Source organism: Larimichthys crocea, chromosome VI (genome assembly GCF_000972845.2).
Source record: "Larimichthys crocea isolate SSNF chromosome VI, L_crocea_2.0, whole genome shotgun sequence".
NCBI lineage: Eukaryota > Metazoa > Chordata > Actinopteri > Sciaenidae > Larimichthys > Larimichthys crocea.
In genome coordinates, this window is record NC_040016.1 from 12,974,295 (window position 1) to 12,994,958 (window position 20,664).

The 20,664-nt window shown below is 40.8% G+C and overlaps 2 protein-coding genes across 6 annotated transcripts in view; both read right to left on the bottom strand.

Annotated features, from left to right (window-relative positions):
* The window catches only part of trim62.1 (tripartite motif containing 62, tandem duplicate 1), a 33,065-nt gene extending 20,693 nt beyond the window's left edge, over positions 1-12,372 (bottom strand). Inside the window, exons 1-3 of one of the 5 annotated variants that reach the window (XM_027279568.1) lie at positions 12,177-12,372; positions 11,883-11,944; positions 10,439-10,995 (exon numbers count right to left, since the gene is read on the bottom strand). In XM_027279568.1, the coding sequence (XP_027135369.1) occupies positions 10,439-10,846 (408 nt within the window). In that variant the 5' untranslated portion in view covers positions 10,847-10,995; positions 11,883-11,944; positions 12,177-12,372. Of the gene's footprint in view, positions 1-10,438; positions 10,996-11,882; positions 11,945-12,133 lie in introns of all 5 variants that reach the window. The other 4 variants (XM_027279567.1, XM_027279564.1, XM_027279566.1 and 1 more) reach the window with 4 other exon arrangements.
* A 1,294-nt stretch (positions 12,373-13,666) lies between these two features.
* Positions 13,667-19,664, bottom strand: tnfrsf1b (tumor necrosis factor receptor superfamily, member 1B). The gene is made up of 9 exons (XM_010731359.3): positions 19,466-19,664; positions 17,853-17,958; positions 16,021-16,146; positions 15,765-15,923; positions 15,329-15,422; positions 14,979-15,241; positions 14,776-14,862; positions 14,516-14,574; positions 13,667-14,428 (listed from the first exon to the last, which is right to left on the bottom strand). Exons 1-9 carry the CDS (start codon positions 19,514-19,516, stop codon positions 13,922-13,924), a joined length of 1,452 nt encoding a protein of 483 aa, XP_010729661.3. The 5' UTR covers positions 19,517-19,664; the 3' UTR covers positions 13,667-13,921.
* Positions 19,665-20,664: the final 1,000 nt, after the last annotated feature.

Consider the following 20,664-nt stretch of genomic DNA (forward strand, 5'->3'; position numbering starts at 1 on the left):
GGCAGTGCATGAATTTTAAGTATAGCCTTGAGTCAGGTTTGCATTTTAATAAATCCCATGATGATTTCTGATAATCTATATTGTTGTCTGGATCATCGTGTTAAAAAAAAAAAAGCAGAACAAATTTCAAGCTCGAGCACAGAGCAGGAAAAAGACATCCTCTTAACAGTGAACGTATGTCTCGATTCTACAATATTGACCCGTTTCAACCCACGCAGGTCTTCATCCCCCTTCCAAAACTTTATAGCCTCAACTGGATTAAAACATACTATCTTTGCTTACTCCAAATCATAGGGAAGTCAAGGCTGTATGCCAAAAACGTAATGTGTGCTGTGCAAACAGAATATCAAGTAAATTATTAATCAATCCTCTTAACTGTCACAGTATGGACAGCCAAAGTTATTCACCTGCAAACATGGTGGATTGCTTTCATTCAACTAGAGACACTAATTTAGATTAAAATGGACAGAAAATAATGTTAGATATCAACATACACGAAGAACTGAACGCTAACAAACTAACTAGAAAGGACTTTGGCTGAGATATTGAGAAAACACTCCCATGTTGGAGACACTTACATGCATTTTGGTTATGTCCTATGTTCACGTGGTTAGTATCCTGAGCTACGAAATCTCTACATCGATTGTAGTGTTGTACTTTTACAGAAGACAGTGTACAAAGAGGAGATGGATACCTGTTAAAATTCTGTTGGCAGCGTGCACATTGCAAGATGAATGACTGAAAATTGTGACAGACATATATAAGATGGAAGTGTGGACTCATGAGATAAGAACTCAGGCGGGGAAGTGTCAGGAGAAATGGGAAAATGGGACAGACGATGTCTGCATGCATGTAACAACAGGTAGAAGCTGGTGTAGTGCAGAAGTGTCAATCCAGACCTTTTATTGTGAGACTGTCTGTATATTCATGGAAAATAAATAAAAATAAAGCGTTAAAAGAATGGCAACATGCTAATCTTTTACCACATTATCTACACATCATGGCGTCTGTCCACACTGGCTAGTTTCCAGGTCGTTTTAATAAAAATCTTTGGCCACAAATGGCTGAATCGTTTCATTATTGTCCAATTTCAGTCAGCAAACAACTCTGACATTTGCTCCAACACCTGGTAAGAAGTGGAACATACAGTTATTCAGCTGTCTCTTCAGTTTCCTCCTGCCATTTACACTACACTAACTTCAGAATCTGTTGTTCTCATTTACATATTTGTATTTGGCCAGACAGATAAAATAGACTGTGATTTGATAAGAGGTCATGGAAGCTATTTGTAAATCAGAAACAGTAATCTTACCGTTACTGTGATTGGGGACAAATCATTACAATCATGTTCAACAAGTTCATCATCATCAAGTCGCCTCATGACAACATGTTCTGTGTGATCAACAGCAACGTGGCCATTTAAAAAAGAAAGTGGGTTAGAGGCGGCAGAGCCCCAAGGTTCATGTAATTTCAAAAGCTCCATTCTCGCTGTGGACAAAAAGGTCAAAGTAAATCGAAAAATGCTTTTTCAAATTTTTCAAAGAGACAAATCCATCAAGCAAACGCTCTCAAATCACACCTGCCTCTCTTAAACTGTGCTTATTTTTAAAACCACCACAAAGACACATGTTCAAAAAGGTAAAATGAGCTTTTGATAACACAAATATAAAAACATATGTAATGAATTCAAAAGATTTCTCTGCCACTTCAACATATGAGAGTTCAGATCAGACTGATGTTCTTGTTTGACTTGCCCTTATTATAGCTGCACCACTTTCAACGGACCTCTACACTATCTGACAGCTTACATTTTGAATTCTTGACTAATGCTCACTTGTTTTACAGCTACAGTTATTGTGCGTCACAGTGGAAAAGAGCTTCTGCTAAATGCCTAAACTGTAAAGAGCTGCCGGAGCAGGGAACCTCTGTTAATATGCAGACGGAGACCGATGATGAGTGTAGGAAGAGGAACCAGGACGAGGACAGACGATACAGCTGGCAGCTCCCTACTGATCAGCAAATGCACGCTAAATGCATTATGGGAAATATACAGGCCCTGGTCAGAGAAACATGAACTGACCGTACATCACATTAAACAGGAACCTTTGAGGATGTCAGTACAGGCACAGCCAGAGCAGTCGTGCAGAAGTTCACTGGTTGTTTCACTAAAACTGATTATTTAACAGGCTTTTTTTCCTCTTCACTGATAATTACGCAACGGTTTTGCAAAATTTCCATAAGCTCACAGCTAAAACTGGACTGAGAGCTTTCCCAACATGTGGCTGCCTCTCAATCACCTCCAGTTCCTCCGTACCTGGTCTGTGGGTGAGAACCACAGGTTTGTGGGTAAACAGAAATGCAGCTCAACTCTCTCATTTAGACAAAAAATACGCCTTGAAGGCTCATTCTCTCTCGCTCTCCCTCCTTTACAATCACTGTTAGCTCAGGGTGGAGGTCAGATCTGGCTGATTGGAAGCTGTACAGTAAATGAGGACTCCTACCAGCAGCACATCTAATTAAATCATCTGCAGAAAATTACAGAACCAGAGCATTACAGGAGATTACAGCCCGGTTCAGCCGGGCACAGACCCCTGAGAACAATGGCCAATAATCTGCTTTAATTCCCAGGCTAATCAAGTAACGCAGGCCTCGGAGTCTCAGGGCTGCGGTGGTACAGCAGCTCAATCACATCCACCCGAAGATTCAACTGACAAAACTGAAAAAGGCAGAGAAGCCTGAATAATAGCTGCTCTGCGCTCACTCGCCTCTCATGGATTTTTAACGTTTACCTTCACCGATGTCTACTCAAAACATCTCTTCCTCGAACTCTCATTTTATATTTGACACTTAAAAAAAAAAAAAAAAAGGCTTTTCTACCTTGAAAAGAGTTGGAGAAAAGGTAACCATTTACACAACATCTCTACCTGCATTTAATGAAACCTTTACAGTGGTGTCTGGTGTGCAGGCTGCTCTCCCTGCCGATCTGCCTGACAGTAGGGAGTTAGGCCTCAGCACTAAGTCTTGGTTTAAGCTGCAAAACTTTGAGGACAGCACTTCCCCTTTCATTTGCTAAGATGAACAGTAAATCTCTCCTCTCCAGCGATCTTTCCTCTTGCTCTACGGGCTGCCAGACCAGTTGAAGCATGCACTGCACTCCTAGATAGATACAAGTCCAACTACTGATGTGATACAACAGGTACAATGCATTCATTTATAATGAATCACAGAGGCTGAATCATGTCTGCTGAACACACCTCTTCAGAAGAGGCTATTTTTGAGGTTGTATAATTTATAATGTTGCTAAGCAAATAATCCCTCAGTTGCTCGTAAATGTCTACTAATAATGTCTAACACAACAGCCCTGCAATAAATCACCTGTTTTAGTGTTGATTCATCTTTATGGTCATTTCAGGTAGGTAGGAGGTAAACTAGATATTAGAAGAAGCTCTCATTAAAATCAGCAAAGCTGAACAGCGATGCAAACTGCATCTTTAAAAATGACCCTACAGTTAAATCAACAGGACTCTGACAGTGAAACTGAACATGACACATTGTTTATGATTGTAGAATTTATTGATTTATTTATACAGAACCTGAGAATGAGAATCAGCTTTAATCTGATGAACTATTTAGCCTCTAGGGGCGAAAGTTTTCTGGACTGAAAAAGAATTTTCTATCCTTGGGTTACGTGGGGTAACACGTGGGCCTTGAGGTCATAGAAAGTAACAGCACTAAATCTTATCAGGGAAGACACTGCCTCTCTTTGGTTTGAGAGGCTGCTGTTTGGCTTTGTTTGAGGAGAGCAGGTACCAGCCTGTTGAACCATGGTTGAAGGAAGTGAATGTTTCCTAGACTAGGAATGTGCTGACGGTAACACTGACATGGGTAAATACATTCTCTTTGACTATTTCTGGGCGTATAGTATTTGTAGTGTTATCTGTAGGGGTTTAAACTCTGACCACCAGCAGGAGTTGGGCAAAATGTGAGACCGACTCAGACGCACCTACATGATGTACATGAGGAGGTCTCTATTTCTCCTTGGCCAACATGATGTACTTTGAGAGTCACTCTATTTGTCCTTGGCTAAATTCAATAAATATAACAGTATAAGACTTCCCTCCAGATCTGATCATTGATTTCAGCTCCACAACAAATGCGACTGGTCAATACTACTCGGACTACAAAAAGAAACCAGAACTCTTCTGATGCTCAAATCATTGTCTCTTGTTTACAGATCCTGCAGTTTCAGCTAGCTGTACCTGGTAAACGGGTAATCAATAATATGTCTTTCACTCAGTGTTACTTATACCCATCTTTGCTAATGCAGCCTCTCTGTGATATCTACATGACTATATGATTAAATGCAACTTTGCCCCAGTTTTTAATTCATATATTTTCTGTTTTACACCTACTGCAACACAACATATGCACCATGAGTAAAGAAAAGACAAAATATGGAAGCTGAAAACATAAAATCAAGGAGAGGATCGTGATGAAAACTGTCAAACTTGATTGCACAAATCAAAATATAAACTGCTCATTCATCTATGACCATTTCCAAGCAGTTACTCAGCTTTTAGACTTTTAGACCCTGGTTAAGCTCACAGAAAGTTCATAAAATTGATATTTCAACCATCTTAGCCTTGAGATCATTTTGGGAAACGGAGCTCTGGTCTCTTTGTAGCTGTAAAACATCTTCCTCCTGCATGTTTCCTGCCCTGTATTAAAAACGCAGCCATTTTCTAGCATTTTCTCCTTGTTGGAAAACATATGGCAAATTGCAAACAGATTGCTCTGTGCAGAAGGCCTACATAAACAGTCCTAATGCATAACAGATGTACTATCATGTGACGCACTTAACTTAAGCGCGAGCCAAAGTAATCATCTAAACAAGACAAAATGTTCTGTGTGATGGACGCAGCACTAGCTCTTCTTTCTCCTATTGATGCAGCTGTTTATCTGCTAATCTACAGCAGCATGGGCTGAAGTAAACATGCAGTCTGGCTTTGTCGTGCCTCAAGCGTCATCAGTGGTATCAGTGATAAGCAGTACAAGCTACTGCCTCTCTCTGGATAAGGATATATATGCCAGCATCCCTTTTAATGGAACATGACTGTTCTGTCTTTCCCCATGGCTCCGTTTCCGCCTGAATGCAACCTCTCTGCCACACCAAACTGACTGACCACCAAGAAGGACAAGCTCACTTGTGTAGGGGTGGGCGGGTGGAGGGAAATTAGCAGTATGGGAGGGTTGGAGACTAACAGACAAGATCTGTGGCATTTAATAAAGCCACATACCTTAGAAACGAGGAGACGGAGAGAGAAGACAGTGCAGGAGGGGTAAAAAAAAGAGACGGAGAGAGAGAGAGAGAGAGAGAGAGAGACGGAGAGAGAGAGAGAGAGAGGGAGCTGCTAGAGGAAAGAAGAGCAGACTGAGGCAAGCCACAGGGGAGATGGCAGCAGTGGGTGCCCTTGAAATTGCCTGACTCATTACTGCAGCAGCACGGCCATGTGTGGTGATGGCAGGCCTAGTGAGAGAGAGAGAGAGAGAGATAGAGATAGAGAGAGCTCTCGGCAGGGCTCTGACAGTCAGAGAGTGAAAGACAGCCTTGTTTTTAAACCAAGAGTAATACTTTAAAAGGCCGGTGTGCTCATTCGGCCTTTTCAAATGGCACTGTGCATTATGGCGAGGCAGATGAGAAACTGTGCAAACACGTTTTCCATGATTAAAAATCAATTTTGTGGCCTGATAAGGAAGAAGGAACTAGGTAGCAGCAAACAGGTGCATTTGGTCACTTCTAGGGACACATCTGTGTGGGTGTGACTCAACATCATTTAATTCTTCAGCTGCATGGTCTTTAGCGCGACCAGCATCACTGCACAGCCGCCTGCTGCTATAGCATTTACAGTATCTATACTCTCTGGAACAAAAGTGCCCAAATATGCACAAACCAGGAGCTGCTGTCTGTTTTTCCCCCTCTTATTTCGGTCTTACTGTCAAGTAGAGCGGAAACATGTCCCCAGGGCAAGACAGCAGGAAGAGTCAGTCCAATCCTAAAATACTGTGGTCGCACACCGCCGACTGACAGCCTCAATCAATTAAGGCACAGTGGCTGCTGTGGCCCTCACTTTGTCCTCCGCAGGAGTTGACTGCCAACTTTAGGCCACAGTGGTGTGATAATAGGCACACAGCTTCGTCGAGCTCCGATCAGGGTTACAGCGATCCAGCCAACCTCCATTTAGGATGGTGCCAGTGCTCCAAGTGTAGCATGACTAGGGGGGCTGTAATCTCATAGCCTAAAATAAAAAGGCATTATTTCCCCATAACATAAAGCATGTACTTTACAGGGTGAAGGATGTGGCTCTGTAGATAAGAATGTTTGGAGTTCAAAGACCAACAGGTCAATGAATAAATAAAATAACAGAGGATTTAATGTGCAAGAATCCGGAGATTTCCAGTGCCGTTTGAGGCTCCATTTAATGTTTTAGTTTGAGATATTTTTGTATTAAATGTGCTTTCTGCTCTCGTGCATTACATTTAAACTGTGTTTAATGTCGTCTAATGTGATTGGTGGAATAATACCCCTCCTAATCAGAATGCATTAGTTCCCTGTGAAATCTCTGCTCCCTGAAACAAATGGCAGAGCTGCAAACAAATCCTCCCCGATCCTACCTTAATGTCCTTTATGTTGAGAAGTACACGCAAGCAAGCAATTATGTGTTGGACGAATGTTTGCCAGATGCGTGTCGGGTCCTGGATGTGTTTGTGCATCACGGATCTGGCCGCAGGAGTGTTTACGAGGGAAAAGGATGCAAATCTGTGGGAAGTAAAGCTCTCAACGCAGCAACAAGACTCAAGGCCTGAGATCAGCGGAGTGACATGCCAGGCTAAGGAGATTACTGCCTGCCACAAAGCAACCAAGGCCTGCCCTCATCACTGGCCAGCAAAACACACTGTCAACACAGAGTTAGGGCGGTAGTGCCATGACATGACATGACACGAGTGCCTTGTTTATCTGAACTCTTTGGGAGTCTAGTCTGTAGCCATGGATACATACACACTATGAACATTTACAGCTCAAGTTCTCCTCATTACACATGCCACCAAAAGTCTGTTTGAGATCCAGATCTATTTGGCTAGGGAGGACTCACAGAGTTTTAGGTCACAGGACTACACTTCGGTATTTCATCAAGTGTCTGTGCATCATGTAGATGTTGAAATTTGACTTTGTTATACTGAAAGCTATGATTGTGAAACACACTCGGCGTCATACTGAAGTTAGCTGGATTAACGAGAACTCTCTTGCTCTTCTAGCAAATGACAAGGTGGGAGGATCACGTAACCTAAGAGCAAATGCTTCCAGGAAAATGGACAGTAAAAGTGAAACCTTATTAGTCAGGTATGAGTAGGTTTCCTGAGAACAAAATCACGACTCTTTCGTTGTAAACTCTCCTTACAGAGAGAGGAGTCTGCAGAACCACACAAACGAGGAGTTGTATCACGCAAACAGACGAGAGAGCAACATATAGACACACAGAATCAGAAACTGTCTTAGCCAATCCCAAATCCCGTGTGCCAAAGTCTCAAACAACTCAACACAAAAAGCCCAAGCGTTGGCTCTCACCCTACCAAATCCTTTTCTCCTCATCTACAAACTTTCCCACCCTCCAAAATCTCTAAGGTTCATCTTAAAAGGAGGGCACCAAGCTGGCACGGCATGCGCAAAACACTGGAGCTGATTGCTGCTGCTCTTTAACACATCCTCGCCATGTTGTTCTGGCACTTCAGTTAAGCATTGTTGAGCTTCATGCTAAAAGTGAAGCTTGTGCCTGCAGGCACAGCACTCACACATTTGTTTGTATCCGACACGCAGCTCCTGTCTGCTCAGAAAAAAAGACATTACAAGTAGACTTGTAAGTTCACTAATATAAGTATGTATTACTCACATGGGATCTGGCCTACAACAAATTGATTCATAGAATAAAGTTCACAGTGATAGAACATTCATAATAAAATTTACTTTGCGATCTAAAACCTCACACCATCTTCTGCCTCGTTCTGACGTTTGTATTGTTCTCATCAGGATGGGACATTAAGCAACAAACCACCACACTTCTTAAATCTAAAAACAAGTATGCCAAGCTCATCACGGGACGTAATTGTTTTCCAGTGTGGCCTCTGCATACATACATACTCTCTTTCAGTACTGTAGTTCTGGGAAGCCTCCAAAGCTCCTGCCAGAACACAAAATGCCAGACCGCCGGCTTGAAAAGAGCTCCAAGCAGAGGGGACAAGCTGGTATCCAAGAAAAGAGAAACATCTTGTGCTGGGCCTAATTACTTCTGCTCCAAGATTACACAGTTTTGACCTTTCTCAGACTTCCAGTGCTGAGCCTGATTGGAAATGAAAGAGGACAGCATTGATGTTCGCAGCGCTGTTAATTACATTTAATGCACAAAACAGAAAAGCGCGACTGCAGCTTTATACTCCCCGCTAACCACCTCGCTATTTTTACATGTAATCTATTAATTGAATTCATTGTGCTGATTTTTTATTTCATGTTTTAATTGTTGATTGTCTCCTCTCAGCTACCTCAGGGGAGTTAATTGGTTATAATCCAATTAAAAACAACAAGGATTCTTTCCCTAAAATGAATAATATTTAAAGCAACCAATATTAAGCTTGATAATTAGACAGGACTACTGACTGAGTACATTTGTTTTGGTGTAGGCGTCAGAACAGCAAAGTGAAGTGAGTATTAACATAGAAAAATACAATTAGACAGAAAAACAACTGTAAATACTAACAAGCATCATAGGATAATATACATAATAAAGCAATATATACGACAGAGTAAATAAAGTTCTGTGAGATCTGTGTGTCATGTGCGTAATGTGGAAAGATAGTGGGAATGTCAGATAAATCCAGTGCGATCCGCGGTTTAGATAAATAACCAATAAGAGAGTAAACCATGAGACATTTGAGTCAACATGAACAGCTGCTCAGAGCGATTAACTTTCAGTTTAACTGTTGTAAAGACTGAAGGTCAACTTACAACCTGTACAGCTGCACAATCTCATCCACACTTCGCTCCAGCTCTGGCTCTGTGTTTACAGCACAACACTGTAAGATCAGAGATGCTGTCAGCTTCTGTGGTCTGTAACCAGGATAGTATACGTGTGATAGGACCTAAAATTTAGAACAATAGATATACTGGAGATGTCGTATTTATTTCCTCTCTTGAATTCTGAAGTGTGTCACGATAAATTACAGAAAGACAGCAACTACCAAAGGACTTCTGAACTGTCCATCAGATGGAGTTTATAATTCAGGCTGCAGTCTGCACATAAACCTGCTCACTGATTCAGAATAAAAAGGCCAAAACGAGTTTCCCGGTGTCAAAGATTCAGTTTCAGAGTGCAAGAGGTCAGTGTAATGAATAATCAAAGGCTGTGATGATTCATGGATACAGTCACTGCTGCAAGGAAGGAGGATAATACAATAAGACTCAAAGCTACAGAAATGTGGACATACAGCAAACATTTTATATAACATTAAACTCAAATTTATGAAGCCAAAATCACAGATTATTATAGTGTGACAGCTGATGAGGCCTGAGGTTTGATCAGAGCTGTAAACGCTTCAAAGCTGAGTGTTAATCATCAACACTTTGGTCTGTTTCTTATCAGAGAGGTTAACCTCGCTGTCTGCCAAGAAAACCAGAAACCAAATGTGTTTATGTTACATAGATAGTAGATGTGAATATATATACTGCAGGCTCGAGAAAAGAAAATTAGACTGGAATGTGTTTCTGTGCAAACTAGAGCAAAGACGGAGCGGGATTAGGAGCTTTGTTTCACAGTTATTGGATTTTGCCTCTGCGGGAATTGAATTATCCAAACACTGAGAGGAACACAAACACTGAACCATTCCTGTTAATGCGGAAAATATGACTCAGTCTAAACACATAAGAGACAGTGCCACAAACTTGTATAGTATCTTCAAAGTCATGAAAAATATTCTTGACCTAAACAAAAGATAAAACCTTGTCACTAAAATGCATCTAAAACACCAAGACTACGTTAGAGTATGACTACTTGAGGCAATACAAAGGCCGGTTTGTCATTTATTTCTATATAAAACAAACCTTTACTTCAGAAGGAATGGCAGCCAGCTAAATGTGGGCATAAGTAAATTAAATATATTTCAGCTCTCAGCACCTACTGCACCGAAAGTACTTATGAGCAAAGCACCAAATCCAAAGTGCTTCAGGGGAGCTGCTCCGTGGCAGAAGAGGACAGAGGCTGGGCAGCCGCCACGACGTCAATGAGTACAACGGCCTGAATGTGGCGCAGAGCACTCGTGGGTTTTTAAGAAAATGTCCGCCTCACTCTTGCTAATGAGCTGTCTGAGTGCGTGAGTGCATGCCATTACTGACCTGTATCTCCTCGTAAGCCTCGTCAATAGTGGTTACTTGGTGCTGCTCGTGTAGCGCCGGCTCGTCGCAGAAAAAGCACACCAGACTTTTGTCAGTGAGGCAGAAGAGCTTGACCTTCTCGTGGTCCTTGCAGGGGTAGGAGCTCCTCTGAGCGTTGAGGATGGCGTCGAGAGGGAAGGCCGAGTAGCGCTCCACAATGTTGGACAACTTGAGACTCGGCGAGAGGAGAGGGTCGGTGAAGGTCCTCCGGCACTCAGGACAGTCGCGCGTCCCGTGAGGCTCCTGCCTGCTCCAGTGCTCGGTGATGCACTTTCTGCAGAAGTAGTGCTCGCAGCCAAAGCTGACGGGGTCCTGGTAGATGCTGAGGCAGATGGAACAGAGGAGCTCGTCCTTCAGACAGCAAGCCATTTGCAAGCACGGAGACTGAGCGGCATCTAAGAGAGCAATTCTCTGGAGCGGAGTATAACTGGTTTAATGTTCAAGTGAGGGGGTTCACTGCCACGCGGGAGCTGACTGACGAGATCTTCAGGAATCTTGGGACGTCACCTTAATTGTCTCTGTTGGAACAGGACAAATAGCAACACTACGATAAGAAACACATCTTTTGCTACACACCTTACTGGACGGTCTAATACGTGCAGAACAAATGAATCATTAACAGGAGCAGATTCTTCTTATGGTTACACATTAACAAACAAAGACTTCAACAAACATTTAAAATACAGTTTTAACACATAGAAATGTCATGGAGCTGTTGAGATTTACTAAAGCTGGGTTTGAAAGCGGACGTTTCAAAATGAGATGCAACAATCATCAGTCATTTTCAAGCAAGAACAACCAAACAATTAACAGTTTTCTTAATATTTCATACACATTTTAAGCCCCCAATAATAAATTGCTTGAAAAAATTAATGGACGGTGAATGAAATAGTAGCTTTAGCCCCATTTGAAAGCAAATACACAAGTATTGTTGATCAAAGCACCTTAAATACAGCAAAAATCTAATAATATCAAACAGGAGCTGCAACACGTCCTGGCTTGCCCTTGTAACCTCTTAACAGTGAGATTAAACTCCATTTTAATGCGATTTCCTTTCAGCTTTGACAAGATATACAACCTACTTTCACTTTTATTTTTCACCTTTACCTGAGAGATCACCTGAATATGCTGAAGCTTTGCTTACATCCCTCCCCCACCTCCACCTCCACCTCCACCCCCTGTGTCATTGTGGAGGATCTGTTGATTTCCACATCTGACTGTCTGCACCAACAAACAGGAAAACAGGGAAACACCTGCAGAGGTATGATCCCCGCTGCTGTCTTCCTCTCCTTACCCCCCTCATGTGTGCAGGAAGCGTCCTTTTAAATTCCCACATAGAGGGAGAGAGGATTCAACAGCATGCATTGAGCTTTTTTTAAATAAAAAACTAAAAAACTGTCAACACCTGTGCTGCAGCTCTGTAGCATACGTGCCATTTCACTGTCGTCTTCCACCTCACTTGTGAGCCTGATTTGTAAACATAACCGAGCAAGGACCACGACAGCACCGAGCACAGCGGGAGGATGAGAGTGGAGCAGGGACACACACACACACACAAAAAGGGCGAAACACTCATTTAAACAGCTATATATTAAAAAATGTAGATACAGGGGAAGCACATGAGAGGTGTGGGTATCTGAATATGACAATTCATACCCGAATGCATGCGCAGGGACAGAGATAAAGAGCCTGGACTCACCGGTCTCCCCGTTGTGGCTTCAGCGGTGCAAAGTGTCTTTCAGGAAGGAGAGCAGCACACAGCGGCAACAGACGATACCAAGTGTTTCAAACGATGGGGGGGTGGTTTCAAGCAGGATATTTACAAGATAACTGCAATGTGTGGATAAATGCGCTATGAAAATGATTAGAAGTTAATTCATGATCGATTTATTTATGAGCTGTAGTGATTTATTGAGTGAATACGGGATGTAAAAAAAAAAAAAATACATTATAAAGTTTGAGTCATAATGGAGTGGCTCACTTCTTCCCTTCTGGTTAGCATCGCAGCTAAAGCTACCTTTAAATACAAACAAACATACTAAACAAACAGCAGCTGGGTCCGTGTGAGAAACTGTTTGACCTAAAGCAAAATAAGCGTTTGAACTGCTGTGAAAATGTCCTGTCAGAGTCAACTTTGACGTTTGTATGAGCCGAGAGAGAGTGAGGCTGCAGTGTCTGTCCTCGGCCAGCAGGGGGCAGCAGCGCCCCTCACACATCCAGGTGATGAATGAAGAGTCACAGGTGAGTGTGTGTTGTAAAACCTGTAATATCAACCTCATGGAAGCATCAGTCATTCCCAAATATAACCCTACAGTTCATATATATAATATGATATAATAATATATGTTATGTTTATCATGAGATCTACATATTATGACATCAGTATGATGATAACTAAGTTACTGTTAGATACATGCAAGTAAAAATTTGACATAACTTGAGTCTTTTTATCATTTCATATAATTTTTTTTTTATATCAGACCTGCCTTTGTTATGTCAGTTTTTTTCCTTTTTATTTCCTGGTGCTATTATTATTTCTTCCTCCTTTTACTGCATTTCTTAAGCATTTCTTATAAATATTTTGTCTTTGTTGTGGTTTTATTTTCTCGATTTTACTTTTGTCCTGGCCTTCTGTTGGGTCCTCTGCTCTGTAAAGAACTTTAAAATGTGCTATATAAATAAAGTTGATTACACTACATTTAAAATAGAAATATTGTATGTTTCCCACCATAACCATTTAAACCACGATATGATTTTACTTTAGAAATAAAACTACCCATAATTAAACCTAATGTGTTTAAAATAATTCTGCAATGACCAGCTATAACATTAAAACGCTACTTGCACGATGATGCATCACTACTAATGTATTACAGTCTTAATATAACACTACAGGGGCCTTTCTGTTGTCTAATGAGTACTTTTACTTTTGACAATAAATTTATTGTTCTTGCTCCGTTTACACCTGCACTTTTAAGTCAAATGATGAATGCAAGACCTGAAATATTCTTTACATTTTGGAAACTTGTTTTGATAAAAGTTCTAAACACTTTAATGCTACTTTAATGCCACCACTGACTACCATATACAGTACAATACACATTTAATAAATTTTTTTAAAAAGCATTATTCTCTTACAAAATATACATGACGTGTTAATTGTACAAAAAACTGCATACTGCATCATTATTTACATCAGTATTTATATTTTTAATTTGCATCTACTTGTGCTTGCTCTACATCACTGAAGGACAAAAATATTTACATCTTTATTTACAGCATACTATATATATATATATATAAACACAACGTGGCAGTGGATAATTTTGAATAAAGGCATAAGCTTGTCATGTTAAAAACATGCCTTACCTCGCCTGTTCTTTTCAATGTTTTATCATGACATGAAGCAAAAACAGATTAAAAGTCTGTCGTGCAGGTCAGTCTTCATGCACAGCAGGTTGTGCTCTCCTGTACTGACATCAGTGATTGTTTGCCAGCTTCTTGCTGTGGGGTGCTAGAGGACTCCTCTTTCTCTCCAAAGGGGAGATTAGAGTCTACATGCATCAAGTCTGTGGGCATGACAGATGTTGTCTCACCAGTCCCGTTACCGATGTTAACAATGATGCTGACGTTGACGTGGGGACTGGTTGTCACAGGCTGAGTGGAGGACGGTGTGGAGACGCTGGTCTGCTGAGCAACAGGCTCTATGTGGGAGTGTAAAGACATGGGCTCAGACAGACCAGAGTATGGATTGTGAAGAGGCATGGTGGATTGCAAAGGTCCGTTGGACTCGGAGCTGCTGCAGCCTTCTGTTCTAGTCAAAGTTTCTTTGTTGTTTCCACACTGGGTCTGGTCACTGTAGGCTTCTCCTTTCTCCAGCAGACACTGTTGCTCTGGTAAAGTTGTTGTGAATGAAGTCACCTGAGTTTCCGCCAAATAACCCTGATTGATCTGCAGCGTAAGGACATTAAAGGTTAATTCTCAGTCTTCTGTATGGCTACAACAATATTTATAGGTATTCAAGAGGGGAAGACTCACTTTATCAGCAGTCTCACAGTTTCCATTTGCATCCACTTTAGGTTGAAATCTTGCAGCATCTGGGCAAAAAAGCAGAGTGAACATGCAGTAATGGTAAGTAACAAAGTGACAATGCGAGGCAAACAGCTTCTGATAACAACCGTCATTTGTCAACATTATATGATTTTGTATTCCAAGATGAATATGAATATATGTGTAGATACAATCACAAAACATGGACGATGATTAATGCACTTATTACATATACAGGACACAGTTACCTTTCTTCCAGATGGTTCTCGAAAGCAACAGCAGAATGATGATGATGATAAAAATTGGTACTCCAACAACAGTCGCAATGATTGCACCTAACAGAGAACAACAACACAACTCAGAGTCAGAAAGAGAGAAATGTTGAGACACTGATTCGACTGGACAGTTTTCTCATAATGACTACTTGAAAACATCAAATCAGTTACCGTACCCAGCTTAACGTCCGATACTGTGCTTGGTGGCGGGCTTTTTGTTGAATAGTTGTTCGCTACGCCTGAAACAAATGTGCTGGGAGACAGTATGGATTCTGTCTTTGACTCTGGGTTCGCTGAGAGTGTGCCCGCCATTGTAGTTGCAGTTGTAACCACACCCTTATTTATTAAGACTCGAGGCTGTGTGGTAGATATAAAAGCTTCAGTTTCACACACGTTGTCTGAAGTAGCGTTGCCTTTTCTCACAACCCTCCCATGACAGCTGAAGAGACAGAGAGAGAGAGAGAGAGAGGTCAAATATCTGCGCTCCCAATGCAGCTGTATACAGATGTGAATGTTCCTCACTTACACTGTGTGAGGCTGACAGCGGTCTGTGGAGGACTTTCTATCGGAGAACGTCCCATCAGGGCACCCCTGACACTTTACATTTGAGTTAGCCTTCCCTGAAAACAAACATGCTGCCATTCACTCACATTTCACTGTCAGACATCACAGTTCATTTAATATGAATGTAACATTTTACAGACTAATGTTGACAGTATATTTGGTTGATATAGACATAAGAGACACTATTATGATGGATATGATATATATATATATACTCTCCAAACTGGAATTCTGTTCTTGACATACAATTTGCAGTAATTATAAAGGTCGTTCACAAAAAAGAGATCATCTTCTGAAGGGTTAATCCCTGAATTTCGAAATAAATGTAAAAACTGCATGTACATTGGCACTCAATGTAACTATTATAGACTATATTATAGACTAAATAGGTGCTGTACCTGGTGTAAGTACTCCATAACCAGCTTTGCACTCCGTGTACTTCCTACATTCGTCACAGTATAGGTTTTCAAACCCCATGAAGCAATACCTCCCTGGCTGGCACCCACACTTGGACCTTGTGGTAGAGGAACATTTCTGGACATCCTGCAGACCTTTAACTGGTTTTATTAAGAGAAAAAAAAATGTTGAGCTTACAAGGACAGTCTGTGTTTACAAAATTAAACAAATCAACAGATAAGGAGTACAGTCACTCACTTGGTTTGCATATTTTACAGGAAAGGCAGTTGGGAGAGTAGTTCCAGCCCTCTAGGAACTGCCCCGGTGAACATTGTTCACACTCAGTGTCAGTTGATTGGGAGCATTTTACTTTCTGTCGCTGTCCTGTTATAATATAATATACAGATGAAAACTTAAAGCTGAATTATTCCTTACATATTTTACATCATAGTATCATGTGGTTATCTTGCTTTTAATATTTAAAATACATTGTTGCGTCTTCCTGCATGTTCATTACAATCTAGTACAATGCAACATGGGTGGTTTTATTATATATATATTACATATTAATGCATTTATAAGTGTTAATTTTTTCACTTGGGTGCTTGAGTGCAGTAAGCAATTGTGGATATGCACTTCAGCACAGGCATTTTACAGCTGAAAGGCGCTCAAAGAAACACTTGCTGCTACCCCGCTCGCTGAATAGAAAGTGGGATACAAAACTATTATCTTCACACTGAGTGGGAGACGAGGTTAGAAGACACATGTGATGAAAATTTTTGCTCGAACACAACAGCAGTTTTTATAACCCCGAACCTTTACAAGAAGAGTAGGAAGGTGTAGGGGGGGGGGCAGATCTTCCAGAGAAATTTCAGTGTTGGGCTGCAAGCTACAATTTTACCAATCATGTCTATTGCTTAAGAGAAGTGCAAAAGAAAAGAAAAGAAATAACTGTGAAATCTCCAACTGGACAGAGCATGAAATTAAAATAAAACAGCGACCGTTAGCCTGGCTATACCTACAGTTTTAACCGGATACATCCAGGCCAAGGACCTGTTAAATAACCGATCACACTGGTTTGTGGGGTTACAACTTATGTTAAAAAACAAAATAGCACTGTTAACTGTGTAGTATTTCCACATTGTGTGGTACCTACAGTACAGTAACATTTAGGGAAGTTTACACTACAGCAACTCTACCCAGATAGTGCCAAACACTCGTATAAACACTGCACCCTGCAAACCAAGAACAACTTTCTTTATTTTCATCTCTTCCATATAGTCTCTTTAACTGACTTCTTGCCTGAGACATACAGCTTTTTCAGTCTTCATCTGTATGTTGCCATCAAGTTCAAGTTAATGTGTCTACAATACATATGAGCTCTTGTTCACAAGTTGAGTCAGCAGGAAACTTCAGAGTCAGCAGGAAAAGTTAGCTGTCATTAAAATTATTCTGTCTGTCTTCCTCTATCTGAAATGTAAGACTCGGAGGGTAATCTGGAAATATTTAGAAATTAACGTTACATGTGCTGTGCTTGAATTTGAGGAACTGACAAAGCAACAGTAACTGGTGTGGAGAGGCTTAACAAATCTTCAAGTTGGGACTATTGATAGAATACCAGGGTGTGAGCATGATACTGCAGGGTACATATTATAGTTGTGAAGTGCATTTACTTTTTTTATTTTTACATTCTGATGTTGTTACCCTTAGTTAAGTAAAAGTTCTTCCTACTTCCTCCATCTTGGGTTGTGTTTATAGGCAACACTTTTGTTACTTGTAAACCTCAAATCTATTTTGGAATTCATATTGGCCATTGGACTTTAAACAAATAATTTTACTCAAGGAAATAGTGCACAAAATAAACTCACTTCATGTCTCTTAGAATGAAACAAAGAAACTATGTCTAAATATCTAAATACAGAAGGTGCTTTTTTATTTTCTTTCACACCTCCACACCCAAGCTTTTACCGACACGTTTCACAGCATGTGTCATCAAATACACATCATCGTATTCTGTATTGAGACAGCTTTGTCTTTAAGTCCTTATATGAACCCGGCTGCAGTCCTTGCTGTGTTTACAAGACACTTACCAGGGGGACATTTCTTGCAGCACAGGTTAAAGTCTTCCAACAGGTACTCTGTTGTTGTGTTGCGGCAGTTTCCTTCTGAGTCTGGCTGATAGGGCTGAGAGCAGACCTATGGGAAAGAGACATGAAACTTGAAGAGCAACTCATCTTTGGCTGTTCAGATTAGCATAGTAAAGAACATACAGGTATTCTTGTAATCCTCTGACATAAATGAGATTCAGACTACTGGGAGGGGGGCTTCAAGGTGAATTCAGTCTTTTTGAAATTGAAACTTGTGAGATATATTTGCATCCCACTTTTGTATTGGCCAGACGTTTTTCCTTGAAATGCACCTCGTCTGAGGTAAATCATAAGCCTAAACTATAGACAACCAATCAGACAGGTAGTACGATAGTAATTTTAAAATCACTAATTTAGTCATCGGGTGACAGAGGGTATTGTGAAGTTGACCAATGAGTGGAAAAGTTTTTCAGCCTGTTAAACAGGAGATTAAAGTAGTACCAGATCACCCACACATGCGCCCACCTTTTCCCTTCTGGTAATGCCGCCGGCCTGAGCTGCAAGCAGACATGGTCACACAGACAACCATTGTTCTGAATTTGTAGGAGGTGCGTATCACTTCTATCACATCTCTCTACTCTGTGGGGCCCTTCAAAAATCTTCAGTCTTTGGTCACACATTGCACACGTGTACCCATGCTTAACCTGTCTCTCTCACACACGCCAAAATAGCACAAATACAGTTGCTATAACCACAGCAACGGTGTGCTGGAGATGGCACAGTTGCTGACACACCTGTACTGTGCATGCGTAGAAAGTCTCTAACCACAGTGCCCTCCAATGACAAGCAAAACTTAGAATATGCTGACAGCAGCGGCGTGTTTCTCGTATTACAGGAAATAGAGGCGGCAACCTAGAAGCCCTCAGTTCAGAAGCACAGGCTTCTTTTGTGGTGAGACCACTGGTAACACGAGATTAAGATAAAACCTTTGTTTTTCCTTTTCCTCCCTGGCTGCATTCCTCAACGAACTCAGCCTCTTTAAGAGAAATGCACAGTGATAGTGAAAGACAGTAGAAAGGGTTGCTACATCATTTCATGTCTAAACAATGCGAGCATTCAGTTTGAAACTGCAAAAGATGCCAAGCGATCGAAACCAAATATTCATACAGGTTCACCACACCACAACTAAGTGTTCATTTTCTACAGTAAGACTTTCAACTGTAACATTGTCACGCTCGGGACAAAACTCATCAGGTAGTGTTACAGAAAATGAGTTTTAAGACATGTTTTAAAAGAAATAAAAAATTCTCCCCTTCTTAGCTCTGTGACAGGTGACAGTTACTTAGTTAGACTATAAACACGTTTTTTAAAAAAAGATAACATGGATTTACTTTTCAGGGTTATGACACAAAAATAATAGTACACATTTTAAAGTTCTGATTTTGAAAACTTCACACTCCCTTGAATTAATCCATGTACGAAAAACTGACAGTTCACTTTGTGTTTAAGCAGTATGTGGTCGAATTCCTGACACCGGCTGGTATTTATCCGGTCGAGAGTCCCTGATAAAAACTGCAAACATGCATGACAAACTTACAGACACACACAAACCTTACCTTGATAGTTTGGACATTCAGCAGAACCAGCAGTACAAGTATGTCCTTCATTGCTTCTCGACAGTGCAGAGGATACAGCTACCAGCGTGTGAACTGTACTGATCATATTTTTAAAGGCGGGCTAGCACTGCAAACAGGAGCAATTTCCTTGAACCGAGCAGAGTGAGGAAGGAAACAAGCAGAGAGGCTCTAACCTAGATATGCTGATCTAACATGAATAACCATTACAAGAGTAGACAGGGTTTATATGTGGATAAAACTGGTTGCTGCACTTCCACATGTTGATATGTGTTGTATGTATACAGCAAGAAAATACAATGTGATCATTTTTGTTGATAGATTAAATAGTTTTCATGTTTTATAGGATTGAATCAAAGTAGATTTAATTAGTAGTAGACATTTTTGACAGAAAACTGTTTGTATATGTATTCACCCACTTTAACACATCTAAATCATCATCACAGCCAGGGGGGTTTGTAGTCACATCATTCATTCATTACATGCTGATCAACCTGTGTGTAGTCTGTAGGTTTTAATCTAGAAAATCCAACTTTTGGCAGTGTACTGACATTCTTTAACAAAAAAAAAAAACTCTGTTCCCACGACTGGAATTCAAAATAATGACCTCCTACATGAGTTTTTATCACGCAGGATTTAACTTGCACAGGATGAAGGCAGAAAAGAAAAGAAAAGTGAAAATGTGTTCTCCCTGTGTGATTCATGCAGTATCTGTGAATTTGTGGTGACTGACTGTATGAAATGTGGAGCACAGAATTTTTTTAGGGGAAAAAACCCCAAAACAACAAAAAAAGAAAAACAAATGTAGTCACTACTAAAACAGGAAGTGGACTTTCACAGATTTCACATTCTCGTTTACAGACTGACAGGTCTAGATAAAGAGCCGTCTCACAATGCCAGCTCGGCACGCAGCATTAACAGTAAGCGTTTGTTATCGCAGAATGTGGAACAGGATGTCAATGGAATTTACAAAGTCTTCTTGAGAAGAAATGGCGTGTGTTGTGGCAGGATACTGTAGGTCATTGTTAGATAATAAAGGTGTTGTTGGGCGGGTAGGGTGTGCTGAGGTCTCTGCTAATATTTTTCCTGGCTGAACAAGGCACTGAAGCCCTACAACATCATCCCCACACTTACATTTTGGCTTCCCCGTGGAGACATATGAACTTTATTATTGGTGAATA